Consider the following 22,437-nt stretch of genomic DNA (forward strand, 5'->3'; position numbering starts at 1 on the left):
TTTTGATGAATGGCCCAGAAGCTTAATTTAAATTTTTTTGTTTTGTACACTGTGTGGCTGCTGGAAGCTGTAGTTACTGTGTGTATGATGATGACTTTTCAAGGGTCATGTTATTCACTTCATATGTCAGTGGTTTTAATATTGCTGGTTGGTGTATATAAAATTTATAAATAGCTCAACTAGCCTTTAGTTTACAGTTTCCTAAAAGAGTAGATTTATGTCCTGTTTGCTTTCAGTTACTTTATTCTGGTAACAATATACAGTATAACAGTGACTGGAATGAAAACTGAATAAGTCATACAAATGACAAACTACATATGACTAATGCAGACCCTTCAACATGACTACTTCCATCCGGTACAAATTGCTCTGCTCCTGGGCTTCCTTCTTAATTGATGATTGCAGCCACCTGACTCATCTATTACCTAGTTCAACACAGGTGTCTGCAATCATTAATTAGGTGGGAAGTCCAGGAGCAGAAAATGTAGTATCGAGTGGAACGGGTCATGTTGGAGGGTAGGCTAATGCAAGTAAAAACCTTAACATAAACAAGCTTTATTAAACTTTTACAACTAAAGATTCTTGTTTCCTCTCAGATCCATCCACCATACTGCAGCTTGTTAGGTAAGTAAACCCTGGAAAGGTAATTGGAGGAGAGGGAAGTCAGTGCTTGAATTTCAGCCTTCATTTTCATTGATGTCATAATCTCGAGCTAAAAGGAAAAATAAAATTCTAATGTAAAAAAAAGAACGTTGAAAAATGTTGAGCTCTACAGTAGTTTAACAATGAAAGATAAAATGGAGGTGTATCGGTTGCTAGAGAGCAGATTACTGATCATACTGTAGTCTAAGCCAGTGTTTCCCAACCCCAGTCCTCAAGGCACACTAACAGTCCAGGTTTTTGTGATATCCATGCTTAGGCACAGATGTTAAATCAAAAGAACTGAGGTACTAATTAGGACACCTGTGCTCAAGTATGACTATCCTTAAAACCTGGACTGTTAGTGTGCCTTGAGGATCGTGGTTTGGAACCCCTGGTCTAAGCTCTTCCACTCCACACTTTATAAAGCATAATGTATTTGGGTTCATTTCTGAACCAGAGAAAAAGGACAGGTATATTGTGATAATGCACCTATTTTGACTCATACACAACTATCTGAGCTTTGAGCAGTATTAGTGCAGCTACTTTGACAAGACCATTTGTTGGACAACAGACCCAAGTAGGTATGAACATACTTGCCTACCCTTCCGGGACATGCGGGAGGCTTCGTGAAGTGGACAGAATGGGGAGAATTTTCTCTGGGATCGACGGGTCCGTGAGTATGTGGCGGGGTCTTATTATGCGATTCTATGAGAATTGCGTCATTTGGCCCAATCCCCCATTCGAATATGCAGGTTTCCCGGCATTTTACCGTGCTGCCAACCAGTATTGAGAGTCGCTGATAGGTGATGATGTTATTGTTAATGTTGCCCGGGTTGTCTTCAGGGCAGAAGGGGGATGGGTGTCAGGGTGGCTACCCAAGGACCCCAGACTGTGCTATCCCCAGAATTGATCGAGCGGCAGGCACCAGGTTGGTGCGGAAGCAGCAGACACTACGGACCTGAGCAGGCATCAACAGGAGTGAGGACAGCGCACACAGCGGTGAAAACAAGGTGAGTTTCCAGAGTGTGGAGGGAGTGCCCGGCCAAGGGTTTAGCAACCTGAACCGGAGCGACTCCCTCCCCAGGCAGTTGCTTATCCTCAGTATAAGATCCAGCGGTGCGTGATTTTGCACAGACACACCGCCAATCAATCAATTTTGGGGAAAACACAGTCTGGGTCCCTTCTGTCCTGAAGACAACCCGGGCAACTTTAACATAATCACCTATCAGCGACTCTCAATACTGGTTGGCAGCATTTATTCAGGCAAGGAGACCACGGGACGCTGTGGTTCATCCCCCCTAGAATCCACAACCAAAATTTTTCTACTATTGACTACCTGAACAACCACCTTAACAACACCACCATATATTCTTTTATAATTTTCTTTTTCTTTATTTACCTTGTTTTGACTTGTATATTTTTTCTGTATATTATAGAAAATATTGTAATATTCTTTTAAATTAACTTGCTAAATCTGGGTATTATCCCGTATTGTGATCACATGTTCTACATAATCAGTAAAGGATTTTTTTCATAACATAATTTTTTGATTATTTATATATCCATAACAATATATGAGACCTTATCCATTCCATACTTCCTACTGTAGGTAGGGTTATAGAGGAGGACCTAATAGTTAACTCCCACTCACCGCGTGGAGTTAGAGCACACTTTATGTAGCAAAGGAATAGTGCGCAGTAACATCGTTGATTAAATATTATTTTGTGGCTCTATAAAGTGCCCACATCATAAATTAATAATTGTGGGGACGTGGCCTAGACAGGCATGGTGTGAGGTGCATGTCGTAGCGCTCCGAGGCCAAAAGAATTTGAACTATCCTGAGGCTGACTGATGACCTGATCATCCAACACAGCACCAACCCCCAAACGACTAAACGACCCCTGATCAATGATCGCGAGTCCCTATAGTAACCCGGTCGATATCGACATGTTGGACTGCATGCACGGGCGATGGTCGTTATAGTTATCGACCATCCGTGCCCGCACATCATCCGTCGTTTGGGGGTTGGAAGGGGCCAAAAAATGGACGATATTAACAATATCGTTATCATTTATATCGTCCTACAAAATCTGACCGTGTGTATGCACCATTACATTGGCTACTACTTCCCTGCTTTTATTTGCAAATTCCCCAGTATCCCTCTTTCCTTACTGTTCCTTCCGATTTGGTGATATCGAATCTATGTTAACAGCCTTGCAACTACTTATTTTTTTGTGCTTAATTTCCTGTATGTACATATTGGATTTCATTTATTAATTTTTATTTTCCTATCTTTATATGTGCTGGTGAACTATGGGCCTGATTCAGACCCACTCGCGAGCGGCTGTCCGCTCGCAAGTGGGTCGATGGTCTGCACTGAGCATGCGCACGACGGAAGGAGCTCCGTCGTGCGCATGCGCCAGACACGACGAGCGAAGGACTTTCCTTCGCTCGTTGTGTCCGATCAAAGGGGGCGTGCTGTCAATGTTGATTGACAGCACGCCCCCTTTGGTGGGCGTGCCGGGGGCGTGCCTCGCTGACGGGGGCGTTCCCACGGGAACGCCTACCGTCAGAAGCCGGCCCACTGACATCATTAGTGATGTCAGTGGGAGTGATTTTGGCTCTGATAGGCTCCGGCTCGCAATTTCGATGGTCGCGATGGTCACGACCATCGCGGCCATCAAAATGCACGCTCGTATAGCCTGTGGGTGGTGACCCACAGCTATACGAGCGTCCAGGAGGACGCTCCATGAAAATGGAGCCCGGCCCTCATGCAGAGCGTGCGCTCTGCTCAGAGCGTACGGCTCTGAATGAGGGCCTATATTATTTTGTGTATTGCTGTGTCACCCCTGTCTGTCTGCCCCTCCCCTTTAGATTGTAAGCTCTCACAAGCAGGGCCCTCTTCCCTCATGTGCTTCTCCTTCCCTCACTCATACAATCATCTACTCCAAACTCCCCACAAGGGCACTTAACACTTGGTTGCTGACGCCCTGCTGCTTTTTTGTGTTATGATCGCTATTGCAGCAATGTTTATAAATTATGTTCTTATCCTGTATTGTTTTGTACTGTAAGTTGCTGTTTTCGTGTTTGCTCATTAGTTTATGTACTTTGTGAGGTGCTGTGGAACCCTTGTGGCTTCATCTAAATAAAGTATAATAATAATAATCTGTCATGCCTTTATCCTGCTTACTGTGCCTCTCTGGGTGTAAATGTCAAAACGTATAAGTAAAAAATAAGAGATATGGTAAGAACTTACCCTTGTTATCTCTATTTCTACGAAGTCCATAGGGTTCCACAGGATACCTTGGGGTATAGGTGATGACGTCAGTCTTCAGGCACCACAGAGTTAAAGTTTTCAGCCTCCCAGGATGCATCTGGGTCCCTCTCCTATACCCCGCCCCCGGGCCCAGGCATCTCAGTTACGTCACAAGCCATAGGCCGGAGGAGGAGAAGAAAGAGAGAGAAGAAAGATCTGGACACTCACAAGCATCACATTCTCACCATAGGGAGACGGAAAAACCGGTGACCAGAATAAAGCCCATCTGCAGTACTGGTGCGACAGGGCGGGAGTCCTGTGGAACCCTATGGACTTCGTAGAAATAGAGATAACAAGGGTAAGTTCTTACCATATCTCTTATTTTCTACTGCAGGGTCCATAGGGTATCCACAGGATACCTTGGGGATGTCCCAAAGCAGTATCCTTCAAGGGTGGGGACGCCCCTGTGCTGAGAGGAGAATCCGCTGCCCGAAGGAAGCATCCTGAGAGGCAAAGGTGTCAAAAGCGTAATACCTCACAAAGGTATGGACAGAAGACCACGTAGCAGCCTTGCAGATCTGAACTGCAGAGGCACCACGTCTAGCTGCCCACGAAGGACCCACAGACCTAGTGGAATGAGCTCTCACAGAGGAGGGAACTAAAAGACCTTCATGAAGATAAGCTTCTGAAATTGCCATACAAAACCAGCCTGCCAAAGTCTGCTTTGGAGCAGGCCAACCCTTTTTTCGGAAGCCATAGAGGACAAACAAGGTGTCCAACTTCCCAAACGAAAAAGTGCGGTCCACATAAATCTTTAAGGCCCGCACAACATCCAAAGTGGTTTCACCCACTGAAAGTCCAGGTGAATTGAAAGCCGACACAACAATTTCTTTATTGATGTGAAAACTTGATACCACGTTGGGAAGGAATCCCGGACGAGTGCGAAGCACCGCCCTATACCTATGAAAAATCAGAAAAGGGGGTCTACAAGAGAGCCCCTAAATCCGAAACCCTTCTGGCCGAGGCAATGGCCAGAAGGAATATGGTTTTAGCTGTAAGCCATTTAAAGTCCACTGAGCCCAGTGTTTCAAACGGCGGTCCCTGGAGAACTCTGAGGACCACAGCCAAATCCTAAGGCGCCACCGGTGGAACAAAAAGGTGGCTGAATGCGAAGAACACCTTGCATAAAGGTGCGCACATCAGAGAGCGCAGCAAACCTATGATGAAACCAGACTGACAGGGCAGACACCTGCACTTTCAGAGAAGCCAGGTGAAGCCCATGATCCAGTCCAGCCTGTAGGAAAGCCAACACCCTAGACAGGTGGAACTCCCTAGGGGAATACCCTCTAGGTCTACACCACCGGAAGAAAGTATGCCACATGGTAGATTCTTGCCGAGGAAGGTTTACGAGCTCTTAGCATGGTTTGCACCACAGAGCCAGAAAACCCTCTGGACTTTAGCATGACCGTTTGAACAGCCACGCCGGCAAAGACAGCGAGTCAGGTCCGGGTGAAGACAAGGACCCTGTGACAGCAGATCCGGTCGTAATGGTAACCTCAGAGGAACGTCTACTGACAGACTCCGGGGGTCGGAAAAACCAGTGCCGTCAGGGCCACTCGGGAGCTACCAACAGTAGCGTACCTCCTTCTCATTTGAATTTCCGTATTACCCGCGGAAGTGAAAACGGAGAGAAAAAGGTAGGCAAACTGGAACGTCCACTGGACGGACAGAGCATCCACCAGAGGCGCCTTTTCGTCTCTTGTTCGAGACCCGTACACCGGCAACTTGTTGTTGTGCCGGGACGGCATGAGGTCTATCTCTGGAAGACCTCATTTGTCCACCAGACTCTGAAAGACGTCCTGGTGTAAAGACCACTCTCCCGGATGCACGTCCTGCCTGCTGAGAAAATCCGCTTCCAGTTGAGAACTCCCGGAATGAACACTGCTGATATTGCTGGGAGATTGCGCTCCGCCCAGACCAGAATACGGGACACTTCTACGAGTGCTGCCCGACTTCGGGTTCCTCCTTGTTGTTTTAAATAGGCCAACGTGGTGCACAGGGTGACCCTGGAGAACCGGCTGTGCCAGCTGGAGAGCTCTGAACACCGCACGGAGTACCAAAATGTGTATTGGAAGCTCCGCTTCCGCCCGAGTCCACCTGCCCTGAAACAAGTGTGGACCCGTGACAGCTCCCCAGCCCCGGAGACTGGCGTCCGTTGTTAACAGGACCCAGTTCGCCACCCAGAACAGGCGACCCTTGTTGAGGTGGGTCGTTTGCAACCACCAAGTTAGAGACAGGCAAACCTCCGGAGTGAGCACCATCGTCTGGCACTTGCGACTCTGAGGCAATGCATTCCATCTGGACAGGATCTTTTCCTCCGTCACAAAGATCCGCTGCTGCCTGGAGTCCAATAAGGCCCCGAGGTGCAGGGTCCTCTGAGACGGGGTGAGAGTGGAGTACTGCCAGTTTATCAACCAGCCGCGGCATTGCAGTACCGCAATCGTCAGATCCAGATGGTGTAAAAGAAGCTCTGGAGACCCCGCTATCAACAGGAGGTCGTCCAGATAAGGCCACAGTCGGAAGCCCTGCGTCCGCAGGAGAGCCGCCATGACCTTGGTGAATACCCGTGGAGCAGTCACCAGGCCAAAAGGCAACGCCCGGAACTGGAAATGTTCGTTGCAGATTGCAAATCTGAGGAACTGCTGATGGCGCAAAAGAATAGGGACATGCAGGTAAGCGTCCTGGATGTCCAATGACACCATGTAGTCCCCAGGTTCCAGTGCCAGAATAATGGACCGCAGGGTCTCCATCCGAAACAGAGGCACCCTCAAGGACTTGTTGAGGGCCTTTAGGTTTAGTATTGGACGGTAAGACCCATTGGGTTTCTGCACCAAAAATAGATTGGAACAGAAACCCAGGCCCCTCTGGGAAATTGGAACATGCACTATAACTCTGGCCTGGAGCATAGTGTGCAAAACCTTCCGCCGTTCCGAGGCTTTGCTCCGGTCTAGCGGAAGGCCTGTGGTAAAGAACCGGGATGGAGGTCTGTGCCGAAAGGAGAGGGCATACCCGTGAGAGACCACCTCCTGAACCCAAGTGTCTGTCGTAGTCCTCGACCAGCACTGGGGGAACTGAAGCAGGCGGCCCCCCACTTTGGGATCCCCCAAAAGGAGGCCCGGACCGTCAGGCCGCAGGTTTGTCATCTGACCTAGGAGCCGGACGTCTGGTACTCCCAGACCTGTTTCTTGGGCTTGGACAATTTCTTGGTCCCAGTCTGCCGTGGAAAGGACTGTGCTTTAGGCCTACCTTGGGCCCTGTGAGGCCGAAAGAACGACCCACCAGCACTAGAAGGAATCGTAGCAGACGGAAGACATGCAGATTTTGCTGCTGCCAACGTAGCTATTATTTTGTCCAGATCTGGACCAAATAGTACCTCTCCATTGAAAGGCAGACCTTCTAATCCCTTTTTGGAATCCGCGTCCGCTTTGCAAGAACGCAACCATAAGGTGCAACGAGCAGCCACGGCTGCAGAGGAGATCCTAGAGGTGAGCATACAAATATCTAAGGCCGCTGCATTAATGTGAGTGGCCGAGTCTCGGAGATTGCCCACCAACCTGGTCTGTTCAGCCGAACATTCAGAGTCCAAAGACGCCTCCAAATTATCCGCCCAGCGCTCCATAGCTCTGGCTACCCAACACATGGCCATAGCCGGTCTGGATGCTTCCCCTGCAAGGGAATAAACGGATTTGAGGCAGATCTCCCCCTTGCGGTCAGTGACATCCTTCAAGGATGACATCGAAGGCATAGGCAACGTGGCACTTTTGACTAGGCGTGTGACGTGAATCCACTTGCGGAGGGGATTCCCACGTAGAACAATAATTGTCTGCAAACGGATAAGCCACAGCTAAGCGCCTCTGGGGCTGAAACCGTTTACCTGGATTTTTCCACGCCTCCTGTAAATGATCCACTAATTGATCAGAAAGAGGGAACACCGTAGCCTCACCCTTAATATCCTTAAAAAAGGCATATTTGAAATTGGCCACCGAAGGATCAATATCCTCAATAACTGATTCTCAAGCGTAGGTTGGTCGCCTGGCTCCACACTGCAGCCAGTCCCCAGGGAGCCCCCTGCCTGGGGACTCAGGACCATGTGACCAGTGGGGACCCACCGCTTACCTGCTATCCCCTTGGATCCGGCCATGGTCCAAAACATCTGGGGGCACCGCTAGCCGTGACACCAGATGTCTATCAGCTACCCGGATCAGTACCGGCGTTCTGGTACCGGCGGGGTGTAGGGCAGACAGCATGGACGTCAGCACTGACTGTCCATGCTGTACTCCCAGATGTGCAGCCAGCGCTGCCTTTAAAACAAACTTCAGGGGCTCTTCATAGCCCCCTCTGCACAGTGCCTCCGACTCCGAGCCAGGCACCGACGAAACTGAGATGCCTGGGCCCGGGGCGGGGTATAGGAGAGTGACCCAGATGCATCCTGGGAGGCTGAAAACTTTAACTCTGTGGTGCCTGAAGACTGACGTCATCACCTATACCCCAAGGTATCCTGTGGATACCCTATGGACCCTGCAGTAGAAAAGGCAATGGAGTGCTAATATAGATAGTGGGCGATATGCAGGAAGGGGAGAAATGAGGTCAAACCCCGAAAAATGCAGGTTTGACCACATGTCTCATATGCACTAAGCCCCGGAGTGCAATGCACTCCGGGACTTAGTTGCGGTAGGTAACGCCATCTTCCAGATGACGTTACCCATAGAAGCCTATAGGCTTCTTTCCGCAGAGTGCTGATAGGGGGATCCAATCGGATCGGATCCCTCCCAGCACCCCCCGCGGCATGCGCAGAAGGATGCCGGAGGGGCTTCTGGGCCATAGACTCGGAAGCCCCTCCATCGTAAAGGGCCGCTCTTACCGACAGAGCGGTCCTTTGCGAGGATCTTCATTCATTCTGGCATTACCAATGCCAGCATGCATGCGATGACTGGCGGAATGCATCGCATTGCGAGTGTGATGCGTCATGCATCCCACCCAGTGTAATGAATACAAATGGAGGACTTTTAGATATATTTATTATAAAAAGAGCAATATATACACATGCAAAAAATGGATTTAATAAACATAACACACAGTATTATCTAAATGAGATTATAAAATGCCACAACTATTCATTAATCTATATTTATAAATTCAAATGTTCTTACTCACTCACTGACTCCTCAATGACCAGCCCAAACCCTTGGACCTAAAAAAACATGAAAATCTGGGGAGTATATGCCTTCCATGAGGTACAGTAGGTGCCCACTAAGAAGGGTTTTTTTGATATTCAACTCCTAAGGGGGTAAAAAAGGGCTAAATTGTTTCCTCCCCCTGTGCAATGTCCTGCCTGAGTGTCTCATCGTGGCTGCAGCACAGCTCATATTCAAACACCAACTGTCACCCCAAGTGGCAGTTGGTGTGGCTCCTCTCTTTGAATAGTGAGGGAAGGAAATGTGTTACTACAGAGAGAGGAAAAAGTGTTACTACACAGGTGAGGGAGGGGAATGTCAAATGAGTTACTACTGGGTGAAGAAAGGGAATGTGTTTGGGGAGGGAGGGGAATGTGTTACTACAGGGGTTAGCATGGGTAATGTGTTACTACAGAGGTGATGGAGGGGAATGTGTTACTACAGGTGTGAGGGAGGGATTATATTTCTACACAGGTGAGGGAGGGGAATGTTGAATGTGTTACAACACGATCAAGGGAGGGAAAGGCGTGACTACAGAGTTGAGGGAGTGGAATATGTTGGTACACAGGATTACTACAGAGCTAAAGGATTAATGTGTTACTGAAGTGGCGAGATGGAAACAGTAAATATCTAAGGTCTACCCAGATGAAACTGGGTACATCAGCTAGTCAATGATATAGAATACTGGTAAATGTGTTCATAAGGTGGTATATGGAATAAATTTATTTATTTATTATCAGTTACTTATATAGCACCAACATATTCCGTTGCGCTTTATAATTGGGAACAAACAGTAATAGGAGAAGACTGGGTAAAAACAGGCAGCCTTAGAAGAGGTAAGAGTTCCCTGCTCGCTAACATGCAATCTATATGGAAATAGGCATTGATACAAGGATAAATGCTACATACTGCATATCGGTCCAGCCAAATTGCAGAGGTGGGCTGTATGATCCAGTCACACAGGAATGTTGGCCTAGGGTCAGGAGGATGTGAAAGTGAAGAAAGACAAAATATGTACAGTTATGTGTGGACTGTATAGAGGACAATCCCAAGTAGATTCCAGGACAGGTTGTCCCTCCAAGGATAAATGTCCAAAACAGATGTCTCACCTTACATACAATAATAATGTCCTTTGTGATATAGTTCTCTAAGTAAAAGCTGTTACTGTATTAAAAAACAAGAGGTGCACAGATTGATGCCCCCGAGGTTTCAGCAATTGAGCTGTGGTGTGCAAAATAGCGCTATGAGAGCTCCGCCAGTTCTGCGGAAGCACATTGGTTACAATCGGCTGCCCAGGTCCCAGAGGATCTGCTTGATGTATCCAGAAACTGACCGCTGCAAAGTGCTGTACTCGCTGAATCTCAGCTAGGCAACAGAGCGGCAGTAAGATGTAGTCTACTATGGCTGTAACTCCAAAGACGCAGCACGGATGCTCTGTTTAAAATGCGGCAAGTGGTAAGATGCCCCAAACATATTAATGTGTTTCTTTGTGTTCTTAACTCCTGGTTTCATCAGAAGGAAGGCATAAATACACGCAAAATAAATATAATTGGGGCCAAGAGACTAACCACAGGGTATCGACATGTTATAATGTTCTGCTCCACTTCTAGGGGATAATGCAGCTTTATATAAATATAATCTAGTCTCTTGGATCTCATTCAGTTGTGTGACCTAATGTTGAATTTTACCAGTGAATGGAAAACTGCATGGACAAACGAGATAACAGCGTTACTATCGGAAATGAAACATGTATTCGCAGAGCTGTGGACACAAACCTCTTTCTTCCATAGTGGCTGGCAGGAAACATATGGCCTCTTCTGTAAACTCAGTAGCTTCCTTTGGTCCAGAGCTGACAATGGAATTAAGGCTTGTGAAGGGATGTTTAGCCTGAAATAGCAATAGGCGGTAGTACACTTACCTGTCCAGTGAGACAAGTGACAACTTTACAACTATTGGTATCTGAAATAGTAGAATTTACCCAATAGCCTTATTTATAACCCTTACTCCTAAACCCCTTACTCAACTCCTAAAGATGAACCAACTCCTCTGAGAAGGGATCCGGTCATAATTTCAAGACCACAATGTTGACATTAGAATATTGACATTGTGCAACATCTTGACATGCACTCATTCTAAGACTGTTGAGGGTTAGGGTTAGGCTGTGGGGGGAGGTTGGGGTTTGAGTTTGGTACTACAGGGGGGTTAGGATTAAGGATAGGGGTGTAACACCGGAACGCAGCTCAGTCAAACTTTTCTGCTGGAAGTGATGGTTACAAGGCCACTGGGACCTGGAAGACGATGCTACCACGGGACTGGGTAATTGACCACTGGGCCACCAGGGATGTTAGGTCAACATTCTAACATGTCATCCATGTAGACATAATGAATGTCTACATGGTCACGGTCAACAAGCTAAGCATGTAGACTTTTGACAATGTCGACATTTTTATATAAACCTGATGCATGTCGACATGAGAAATGTACACCTAACATACCGCACCCCTCTGAGAACATAACGTGGATAATTTGAGACAGAAATAAGTACTTCTGTTTGTTTTGTACTGTTTTCTAGGGATACAGTAGCAAGGAGCACCTTGTGTATTACAAAAAGGAGGATGGCCCACTTGGATTCAATGCAGTACAAAAACCCCAATCCCACCACAGACAGTTATAGCGTCTCTCACCTCTCTGTGTCGGAAGGCAGCAGACCAAGCCAGGCAATAGATGGCACTGTTAAATTATGAGCCTCAAATGACATTGACTGAAAGAAAAGGCTATGGCTTACAGAGCGAAATGTCCTCTTGGCCAACAACAATCTCAGCAGCTGAAAAATACTACCTAGAGCCAGGTTGCTTTTCCAACACTGGTGTTCTAATAATATTTAATGAACAGTTATTAATAAGGACTAAAAAATAGACAGGGCACTGCAAGTTATGCTGTAGGTGGATGTATGCGTGTATTTTAGAATATATATATATATATATATATATATATATATATATATAACAAAAAGGTGTCTCCCAGCCCTAGTGCAATAACATGTGAGAATCACCAAAGAGCGAAGACTTCAAACACATAAACAAAATCACAAATATAAAAGAATGGCAGAGCTTATCAGGGCCGGACTTGGACTAAAAATAGGCCCTGCTGTTTAAACCACCTCACGACAGCACCTGGCTCCTGGCATAGACTCCTCCCCTTACTGTTCCTTACTCCTGACACTTCTTCGTTTATGCGCTTACAAATATAATTAACATTAGAACAACCTACAAGTACACATCTTTCTCTGTATTTAAATACACACAACAGAGGACATTCTGCAGAGGATTAAAACATGTGCCATAGTCAGACATTTGATATTTGGTTCTCTTAGGTAAAGCTAGCACTTCATTGGTGTAGGTTACACACAAAAGGGAAGGCATTTTCCCAATTGACAAAACCCTAGCTTAGCAGTTGTAGATGATAGCGTTTTAGGAATTTTTTAGGGCAGGGGTGCTGAACACAGAGAAGGACACATCTGTGCACACCAAAGCAGAGTTGTTACTACACATGTTGGTGCCCTGTGTACATAAAGAGCATTGGTGTCGCCATCCACAATCGAAGTAGGGAAAACATGCGCCAAAAAAAACTGTGTAGTCTCGCTGGGAAGGGCTGTGACCACACAATAGTATCTCAAATTCAAATTACACAACAGTGTCCCTTATTCACATTACTTCACACAGAGCCCATTCATGTTAAGCCACACAGTACAGCCATGGTCAAAAGTTTTGAGAATGACATAAGTATTGGTTTTCACAAAGTTTGCTGCTTCAGTGTTTTTAGACCTTTTGTCAGATGTTACTATGGTATACTGAAGTACAATTACAAGCATTTCATAAGTGTCAAAGGCTTTTTTGAGAATTACATTAAGTTTATGCAAAGAGTCAATATTTGCAGTATTGACCCTTCTTTTTCAAGACCTCTGCAATTCACCCTGGCATACTGTCAATCAACTTCTGGGCCACAATACTGACTGATGGCCGCCCATTCTTGCCTAATCAATGCTTGGAGTTTGTCAGAATTTGTGGGTTTTTGTTTGTCCACTCGCCTCTTGAGGATAGACCACAAATTCTCAATGGGATTAAGGTCTGGGGAGTTTCCTGGCCATGGACTCAAAATTTCAATACTTTGTTTCCCGGGCCACTTAGCTATCACTTTTGCCTTATGGCAAGGTGCTCCATCATGCTGGTAAAGGCATTGTTCATCACCAAACTGTTTTTGGATGGTTTGGAGAAGTTGCTCTTGGAGGATGTTTTGGTACCATTCTTTATTCATGGTTGTGTTCTTAGGCAAAATTGTGAGAGATCCCACTTCCTTGGCTGAGAATTGCAGAGGTCTTGTAAGAGAAGGGTCAACACTGCAAATATTGACACTCTGCATAAACTTAATGTAATTGTCAATAAAAGCCTTTGACACGTATACTGAAGTAAAATTACAAGCATTTCATACCATAGTAACATCTGACAAAAAAGTCTAAAAACGCTGAAGCAGCAAACTTTGTGAAAACCAATACTTGTGTCATTCTCAAACCGGTCCATCTGGCTGTCGGCCCTTTTGGCATCCGGCCCTGGAGCTTATCTAAATTATCAGGATGACTCCTTAAATGATCCTTCATAAAACAATTCTTCTTTAAAAAACAACTGACTGGTTGGCTCATGAGAATACAAACATAAAAACAGACATAGGGGTTAATTCAGCATTGTACGTATGTGGAATGCTGAACGCTTGATTCCAGAGTATCGGGAATCTGCGCGTGCACAGGACCCGTTCTGTGAATGTGCAGAACAGGTCCTGCGTGATCGCAAGCATTCACTACTATACCTCTGCCTGAGTTACCGGCAGAGGCATTTAAGGGGCAGTGCTGGGGCAGCCGGCGTTCCTGGAAACGGGGCATGCCGGCCCCGTTTTCCAGGAGTGGCAAGGCCAGGGGCTGTGTACATGGACACAGTTTCCTGGCTCACAAGCCAGCCAGCCTGAGTAAACTGAGGCTTACTCAGCTGGCCGGCGGCCCGGCACCGTCCATCATCGTGACCTCAGTCGCAGTGGTGGGATTGCAAATGCATCAGAGGGTGTCATACACCTCCTGCTGCATTTGAATATTAGTAAGGATGGAACTGGAAAGCTGCTTGCGTGCAGCTTTGCAATTCTGTCCTAAGCTGAATCACCCCCATAGTGTAATTCTATGTAAGTAAAAGCAATTACCAAAACAATAGAATTACACGTACAATTTGTATGTAAGACACAGCAGCAACAGTCATACTTCCTCAGGGCCCACTTTATTTGAAGTTATTGCACTTTGATGATTGTCATATGCTGTTGCACTAGGAGGCGCCCTTGTCTTGCCTTCAGATTTCATATATATATATATATATATATATATATAAATATATATATATATATACAGCAAAGGATTTATTTCTTGGACAGGTCATCAATCCGCTTTTAAATCCGTGAATGATCCACGACCACCCCAATTGGCAGAGATTTCCACAGTCTGACTTCTAGATTTAGTGAACAATAGACATCCGTCGTATATAATATTGACTGTTGCTATGAATTATTTTAGATAATAGCAGCTTTTATTTTAGGTCAGTATATACTCACCACAGATCCGTACTTGTAGATGCACATTATCTCAATCCCTATTTACAACATAAAACAGATGTATTATTTTATAACTGGATGGAGTTTCGACACGTATAAATACTACGTAATAGTCAACATTTAACATTTTGTTTACTACAGACAGTAAAGATTTGACCCGCGGGTCTTTAAATCAGTTGGGCCCCCACAGAGTCCCCTTGACTTGTCAGCCCACCCTGCACTCAAGAGTAGTGGGCTGACAGAAAGAGGACAGAGGGCCTGATTCAGAGCCAGACGCTATTTGCGAACGGTCGTTCAGAAAAAGGGGCTGGCTATTGAAATTGAGCGCTCGCTCTTTGCGGTCTGTTGACGCCTCTATGTCTGAGCGAGCGAGCGAACGAAACATGCGCTCGTTATTTTGTAAAGACGCCCCCTGGCCGTTCGCATCATACGTCATCTCCGCTATTTATTAGATTAATCGAGTACATCGAAAGGCGTCTGAACTGCTCGCAGTGCTTGTGGTTGGATTTTCCTACCGCAATCATGCGAACAGTTCAGGCTAAAAGACAACCAAGTGACGTGGCCGATGACGCTGCTTTGTTAATTATGCACACCCTTAAAACGCCCGTTTTGACCATTTGGCACGCCTGAGTTCGGATCTCCACTCCCCGTTTTCAAGCACCTTCCCCTGTTACCACCCACAAACGCCTCATCCTGTCACTCAAATTAGCAGGCACTCGCTATTTTGTGAACACACGATTTCCGACCGCACTGACTGGTTGGCGCATGCGCATTACGACCCATACGCATGCGCAGATGTGCGAACATCGCTCGGAGCGAACGAGCGGCCGCTTACGAGCGGCTCTGAATCAGGCCCAGAATGCACAGCCTGTCACAGCCTTCTGTTCTTCCCTTCACCTTTGTTGCTCACTTTCCCTCTCCACTTTCCCTTCCCTGCTGCTCCACCAATCCTTCTGCTCAACTTCCGATTTACCTTTAACATGGGCTATTTCCCCTCTACACACCTCAGCATATTTGGCAGCGCAGAAGGAATTTTGCATTAGTAATGTTGTGTTGATAGAATTTTTTGGAGGCTAATAATAAAATGTGAGATTTGGTAGGGGCTACTAATGTGGAATTGGTAGGGGATAGTGTTGGGGGCAGGGCCGGTGCAAGGTTTCAGGGCACCCTAGGCAAAGGTTCACAATGCCACCCGTTTTCCCCCAAACCCTCCGCCCTGCTCACAAACACATACACAGCGCCCTAATAATATTCAAATGACCCAAATTAAAGGGATGATTCCCCCTGCAGTGCCCCCAGTAGTAAGGACCCTTGTAGTGCCCCCAGTTGTAATGCCCTTGTAGTGCGCACAGTAGTAATGCTCCCTGCAGTGCCCACAGTAGTAATGCTCCCTACAGTGCCCCCAGTAGTAATGCTCCCTACAGTGCCACCAGTAGTAATGCTCCCTGCAGTGCCCCCAGTAGTAATGCCCTTGTAGTGCCCCCAGCAGTGCCCCCAGTAGTAATGCCCCTTGAAGTGCCCCCAGTAGTAATGACCTTGTAGTGCCCCCAGTAGTAATGCTCCCTGCAGTGCCCCCAGTAGTAATGCCCTCAGTAGTAATGCTCCCTGCAGTGCCCCCAGTAGTAATGCCCTTGTAGTGCCCCCAGTAGTAATGCTCCCTGCAGTGCCCCAGTAGTAATGCCCTTTGAAGTGCCCCCAGTAGAAAAGGCCCCTAGTTGTAGTGCTCCCAATAGTGCCCCCATATGATGCCCCCAGTAGTAAGCCCGCTGTAGAGCCCCCATATGATGCCCCCTGTAGTAAGCCCATATCCCCCCCCGCGCGCACACACACACAAAAAAACGTACAATAAACCCCGCTCCAGTGCCTGCTGCCGTCCCCGGCGCCCACTCCTCGGAACTATGAGAGTGACGTCATGACATCACTCCCATAGTGCACTGCGGGACCCGGAAGCCGGAGCTCAGGAGTGAGCTCCGTCCTTCGGCTGCCGCTGGCGCCAGGGGGTGGGGGAGGGAGGAGCCGGGCGCCCACTGGTAACGCAATCTCAGTTAGGGCAGACTCAGAAGTGCCCTCCAGTGTCCGGCACCCCTAGGTAGCTACCTAAACTTGACTAGTGGAAGCACCGGCCCTGGTTGGGGGATGTTAATGTACTGCAGTAGAGCTATTAGTGTAATATGGGTGTATTACTGTAGTTCTGTGGGGATATTAATGTAATGTGACAGCAGGTAGTGGTAATCTGAGGACTATTCATGTAATGTATCAGCAGGTAGGGAAATTCATAATATGGAGACTTTTTATTAAATGTATGGCTATTTAATGTGGGGGTTCAGGGTGCTGTTTATATAAATTTGAGGTGAATAATGTAATGTAGGGTGTCTGGGAGCTAATAGTTCTGTGATGTGAGAAGGAGGACTGTTTAGTAAACAGTTGTTAAGTGATTTAATGCTTGGGTTGGTTGATGGGAGAGAGGCCTGGAGTGTTGTCTTGTTGCTTGTATTTCTTAAGATGCATTATGCAGAGATTTGAATATACGCAAAAGGGAAACTTTTATGTTCCATTATAAATTACTTCCTCTATCTTTGGTAGCTTATTGCCCACTTGGTTTCCAGAACTTGGAGTCATTATAGCTTTACAATTGTAATTTCCCTTATCCCTGTAGAGAGCATTAAATCTGCAGGAGGATGTAATAGACAAATAACATTAGCAGCTCCCAATTTACCCTTGTTCCTGTAGGTGGTTTCCAGCTTACAGTGGGAAAAATATGTGATAATATCTGAATATCATACCATGAGGGTCAGCATCAACCAAGGTGAAAATAGGTATATGGAAAGTGTCCCACAGCTTCCGGGTAAATAGTCTGGTGTTCAGATCAGGGACCCCTTTTCCCTGGCAATAAAAAAAGCATCTGAAGTTACAAACATCCCTTAGCGGCATGCACTGTCTTGGGGGCAGATGGTAAGATCTTACTGTGATAAGGATGCAAGGACCAGACCTTCTGCAAAAGTCATCATCAAGAAGCCTCTGGAATGTGGCATCCTTTTCAATTACGAGGACAAACCGTGCACAGGTTCTCAGGTCTTTAGTGTTAAAGAGCAAATACATTTAATATTGGGCATTACTACAGGATATGGGAAAAGCTGTGTGTTACTGAGCTGTACACCATAATTGAACATGGAAAAGGATTAGAAGCCACCAAATGGTATCTCCAACAGACAGATCTTAGCGAGAAAAAAATATCCTTTATCCAAGAAAGCATAGAATTCATTATGCATAACAACTTTTTTCTTTAATAATGATTATTACTTACAATGCATCGGTACAATGATGGGCACCAGGTTTGCCCCAAGCTATGCCAACCTCTTCCTGGCAAAATGGGAAGAGGACAACACCTGGCATAGCATAGTTTAGGTTAAGAACCTGGTGTCATTGCACCGCTACATAGATGACATTTTATTTTTTTGGAAAGGCAATCTAGAAGAACTGAATGCATTTTGTGAACGGCAGAATAACAATGACCTTAATATAAATCTCACCTTCCATATCAGTCAGGAGGAGATAAATTTCCTAGACCTTACCATTTACATTAAAAAGATCTTGAATACTAAGTGCTATCATAAACCTACTGATACAAATAGCTACATAAACAAGGACAGTGAACATCTCAGCAGATGGCTTGAAGGCATCCCAAAAAGCCAGTTTTTGTGGATTAAGCAAAACTGTACAAACAATTTGAACAAACAATTTGGCAGAAACAAATGGAAACTATGGGCTCCAATTTCATTGCAAGAGGCTACAACGTAGATGAGGTGAAAAGAACTAAACAAGAGACTCTTAGTTTGAATAGAGAATCTCTTATTATTCCAAGGATTAAGAAAAAAAATCGAACATTAAGGAATTTTCCTTTATCACCAAATATGGATCCCATCATCGCCTTTTAGAGAAATGTTTTAGGAAACACTGGCACATCTTACATAAGGACCCAGCACTTTTTTCCATCTTCCCGATGAAACCAAGTTTTGTTTACAAAAAAGCTGATAATTTAAAGAATAAATGAGTTAGAAGCGCCTTGGACAATGATGCACCAACCAGAGTTCCACCGATCCAAAAGGATTCCACCGGTGTGTTACATGTATAATGTGCAAAACTGTTCAAAGCACCAACACAAAAATAATCAAATTTGAAAGGAAAAGAATACCACATTAAAGACTTTCTAACCTGCCATACTCCATACGTGGTCTATTTTTTGGAATACTCTTGCGGACTCATTTACATTGGAAGAAATTCAAGAGCATTAAAAACAAGGATGCAAGAACACTTGAGGAACATAAAAAAGGGTTTAGATGCCCACTCACTATCAGAACATTTTAAAAATTGTCACAACTGTTCCACTAACAAAATTAAAAAATTCTTTGCCATTGAAACAATAAGAAATTCCTGGAAAATTAGTGATAGGGATACCAGATTAACTCAACAGGAAATTTAATGTATTTACCAATTAAAAACACTTATACCAACAGGCCTGAACAAAGACTTTGAGCTAAAATGGTTTTTATGATTTTTTTATATATGTTCTTATTCATCTCAATGTCTTTTAATTGAACAATAGACCTTATAAAAAAAATTTATAACAGTTTTTTTTAAATATATTAATTTAAGTATCAATTCCAATATGTTCCCCTTCTTTTATGTTTTTTTAATTTTCATGAGGTATTTAATAAACAAAAAACAACTATTCCAATGGGAAACCTTTCTGAACTGAATTGTTGAAAGAACAATTCCTCATGCTTCCCGCTCAATTCATGTTAGAACTTCCTGCCTTCAATTTCACATCACTTCCGAGTGCGTCTTTTTCAAAAAATGTTGCCCTTACTCCTACATTACTTCTGGCTGCGGTTATCTACGCGCGACGGAAGTTGCACATATGCCAACCAAAGACATTACTGGATGCACTAGAAGCACGCTCACCGGAAGCGATTGATGACACAATCCTACATCACTTCCGGTTGCAGCTACCTACGCGCACCAGAAGTTGCACATATGCTAACCAAAGACACCACTGGATGCACCAGAAGCACGCTCACAGGAAGCGCTTGCTGACGCACTTCCGGTTCACACGGGCGGGACTACATTCAGAATACAAACCGGAGACCACTAAGCACAGTATCAAGCCTTGAGGAAGAGCCTATGTGGCTCGAAACGCGTTGGTCAATTGAACTGTGCCCAGATTACCTACCAGATTGGAGTTGACTTTTGGAGCCTATGTAGGGTACTCTGGAGGTGCCTTGCATTATTTCACCTGTGGCTCATACACCCATCTTGGGTAGGAACTCTCCATTTATATTTGTTGCAATTATTTGCACTTTGAACTGTTTTACTGAAAGTACTTATTGGATGTTTTATTATATTTTATGCACATATATTAATCATTTTCATATGTTGCTGTAATTTATGATTATCTTGCATCTGCATTTTACTATACATCTTGAAAGTGCACTGAACGTCCTATTGGAACTTTTTACATGTACTTTTAAAGTATGCATTACTGTTGTTAAATTATATCTATTTTCTTCTATTTTGTCCCAATACTCATATTTCTCCATTAAAATAATTTATTGATACATTTCTTCACATTGACAATTATACAGCACCGAAGGAGCAAGTACATATTTCTTCACTAAATTCTATCTCTGCGGATGTTTCGGGTAACCGCATTTTTTGGAGTTCTTTGGCTGCAATATATTCTGCGCTAAAGATTTATTCATACATTTAAAGCCATATTTCTGAGCTAATAATACACCTGAAACAACTGAAGTGTTTCAGTTTAATAAAAGCAGCTCACCAAACTATCTGTCCCATCCCTTATATAATTGCTTACAAGGGTAGAGGAGAAAATGAGCAATTGGTTTGAAATCTCTATGGAAACAGACAATTTCTGTGCAGATTGGTAAATTCAAATGAAGGGAAATATAAGGCATGGAAGGAGATTACTTTTCCTAGTCACTTTCTGAAAAGCATTTGTAACCATGAAGCTTAAATATCTCAGTAGATGTAGGTTAACGATAGTAAAGGACACATTGGTCCCTCAAATATTAATATTATATTTTTAGTCAATTCTTCAAACATAAGTTTACAATTTATAATAATGGAGTCAACAAGAAACAGTACGAACAAAAATGTAATAGCCCGCGATTTGTGGAAGCTGACAAGATAATTAAATATTTCACTTAAAAAGTTAAATAATCCAAACAAATCTAAAGCAAATTAGGGCAGATAATGTATAGCTGATAGCAATATAACATTCCCATATATCACCACATGAATTAATAAATGCGTCTAAATTCAGGTTTCATATAAGACAGTGTCCATTGTTTTTTATTCTACACGTGTCTTAAGCTGGGTATACACTATAACGACTGATCTGTCAGCAGACTGATCTGCTGTCCGAGGGAGCGATATGTAAGCTACATGCAGTTGCCAATTGGCCGCTAGATATGTCTGGCTTGATATCACAACTGGGCAGGCATTTACATTTGCCAGCACAGTTCAGATGTCAGTGACGGCGGTCCTTGCAGCAAGTGTATGGGAGGTCGGATGTGTCTGTGTACTACGACACTCACACACATATCTGGTGTATGCTCCAGCCAATCGTTCAAACTAACGATATATCTAGTAGTGTGTACCCAGCATTATTGATGTTTTTGGTAGATATAACAGATTGCCTAATCTATTATGTTCAGGTATGAGAAAAGTTCAGGACAGAAAAAAGCACTCCAAAACCACTATACAAGACTTTGGCTTGAACAAATGTTTACATTTGGTTGTTTTAATTTCATGCCTACTGTAGTTTATCAATAGTACTGAAAGGATACTTTTGATTCTTTCAACATTAGATGGCACAAGGACTCCCTAAAGTAAAAAGGAAAGAGTTATGGTTCCAACTAAAAGATGACTCTCCTCATAAATGATCTACTTATGATAAAATGAAAACACTTGTTCCCTTTCTGCATTGTAACATACTGTTACTTTTATTATGTTTTATTTTATTTTGGAAGCTCTGTGTAAAGTAGGAAGTAATTACTACTCTGCACTACTCCTCTTTGCCTTGTACTCCTTCCCTTTACAAGCCCCTGTCCTCTCTTTATCTTCATCATCTACTTCAGCTCATCCACCTCTCCCTCCTGTCCTAACCCACCTCTTCCTCCGCCATATTCCATTACATCACCCCTTCCCTCTGAATAATCAGGCTGCATAGTTTCCTCCTCCACAGTTCACACATGGGGCGGGATGCAGTAAACACTTACTGCCGGACATCGCAATTGTACTGATCGCATATGCACTAACATATGCGATCAGTACAGCAAAGGACAGCTCTTCCGACAAGAGATGTTCTTTGCGATCTCTGCAGCACAGTAGACTTCCGGGTTTATGACCCGGGAGTCCATCTGCACATGTGCAGACTGAAGCGGCAGCCACGGGGCATGCTGGGAGGGATCCTATCGGATCCCTCATAGCAGAGCGATGCGGCAGAAGCCCAATGGCTTCTATAGGGTAATGCTGCATCAGAGCCCGCTAAGTCCATTGTCCCCCTCCCACTGATATCTCTTACCCCTTCTTCTGTAAGCTCTCATGGGCAGGGTCATCTACCCCATTGTTTTGTGTCTGTCA

General features: G+C 44.8%; 1 protein-coding gene across 2 annotated transcripts in view; it reads right to left on the minus strand.

Annotated features, from left to right (window-relative positions):
- Nucleotides 1-592: 592 nt before the first annotated feature.
- Nucleotides 593-22,437, minus strand: part of SPO11 (SPO11 initiator of meiotic double strand breaks) — a 46,448-nt gene continuing 24,603 nt past the window's right edge. Inside the window, exons 7-13 of one of the 2 annotated variants that reach the window (XM_088467175.1) lie at nt 21,642-21,678; nt 17,740-17,849; nt 17,559-17,658; nt 14,776-14,813; nt 11,817-11,893; nt 10,908-11,019; nt 593-712 (exon numbers count right to left, since the gene is read on the minus strand). In XM_088467175.1, the coding sequence (XP_088323301.1) occupies nt 593-712; nt 10,908-11,019; nt 11,817-11,893; nt 14,776-14,813; nt 17,559-17,658; nt 17,740-17,849; nt 21,642-21,678 (594 nt within the window). Of the gene's footprint in view, nt 713-10,907; nt 11,020-11,816; nt 11,894-14,775; nt 14,814-17,558; nt 17,850-21,641; nt 21,679-22,437 lie in introns of both variants that reach the window. The other variant, XM_088467174.1, reaches the window with a different exon arrangement.

This window comes from Taudactylus pleione, unplaced genomic scaffold, assembly GCF_031769625.1.
Source record: "Taudactylus pleione unplaced genomic scaffold, aTauple2 ptg000069l, whole genome shotgun sequence".
In the NCBI taxonomy this organism is placed as follows: Eukaryota; Metazoa; Chordata; class Amphibia; order Anura; family Myobatrachidae; genus Taudactylus; species Taudactylus pleione.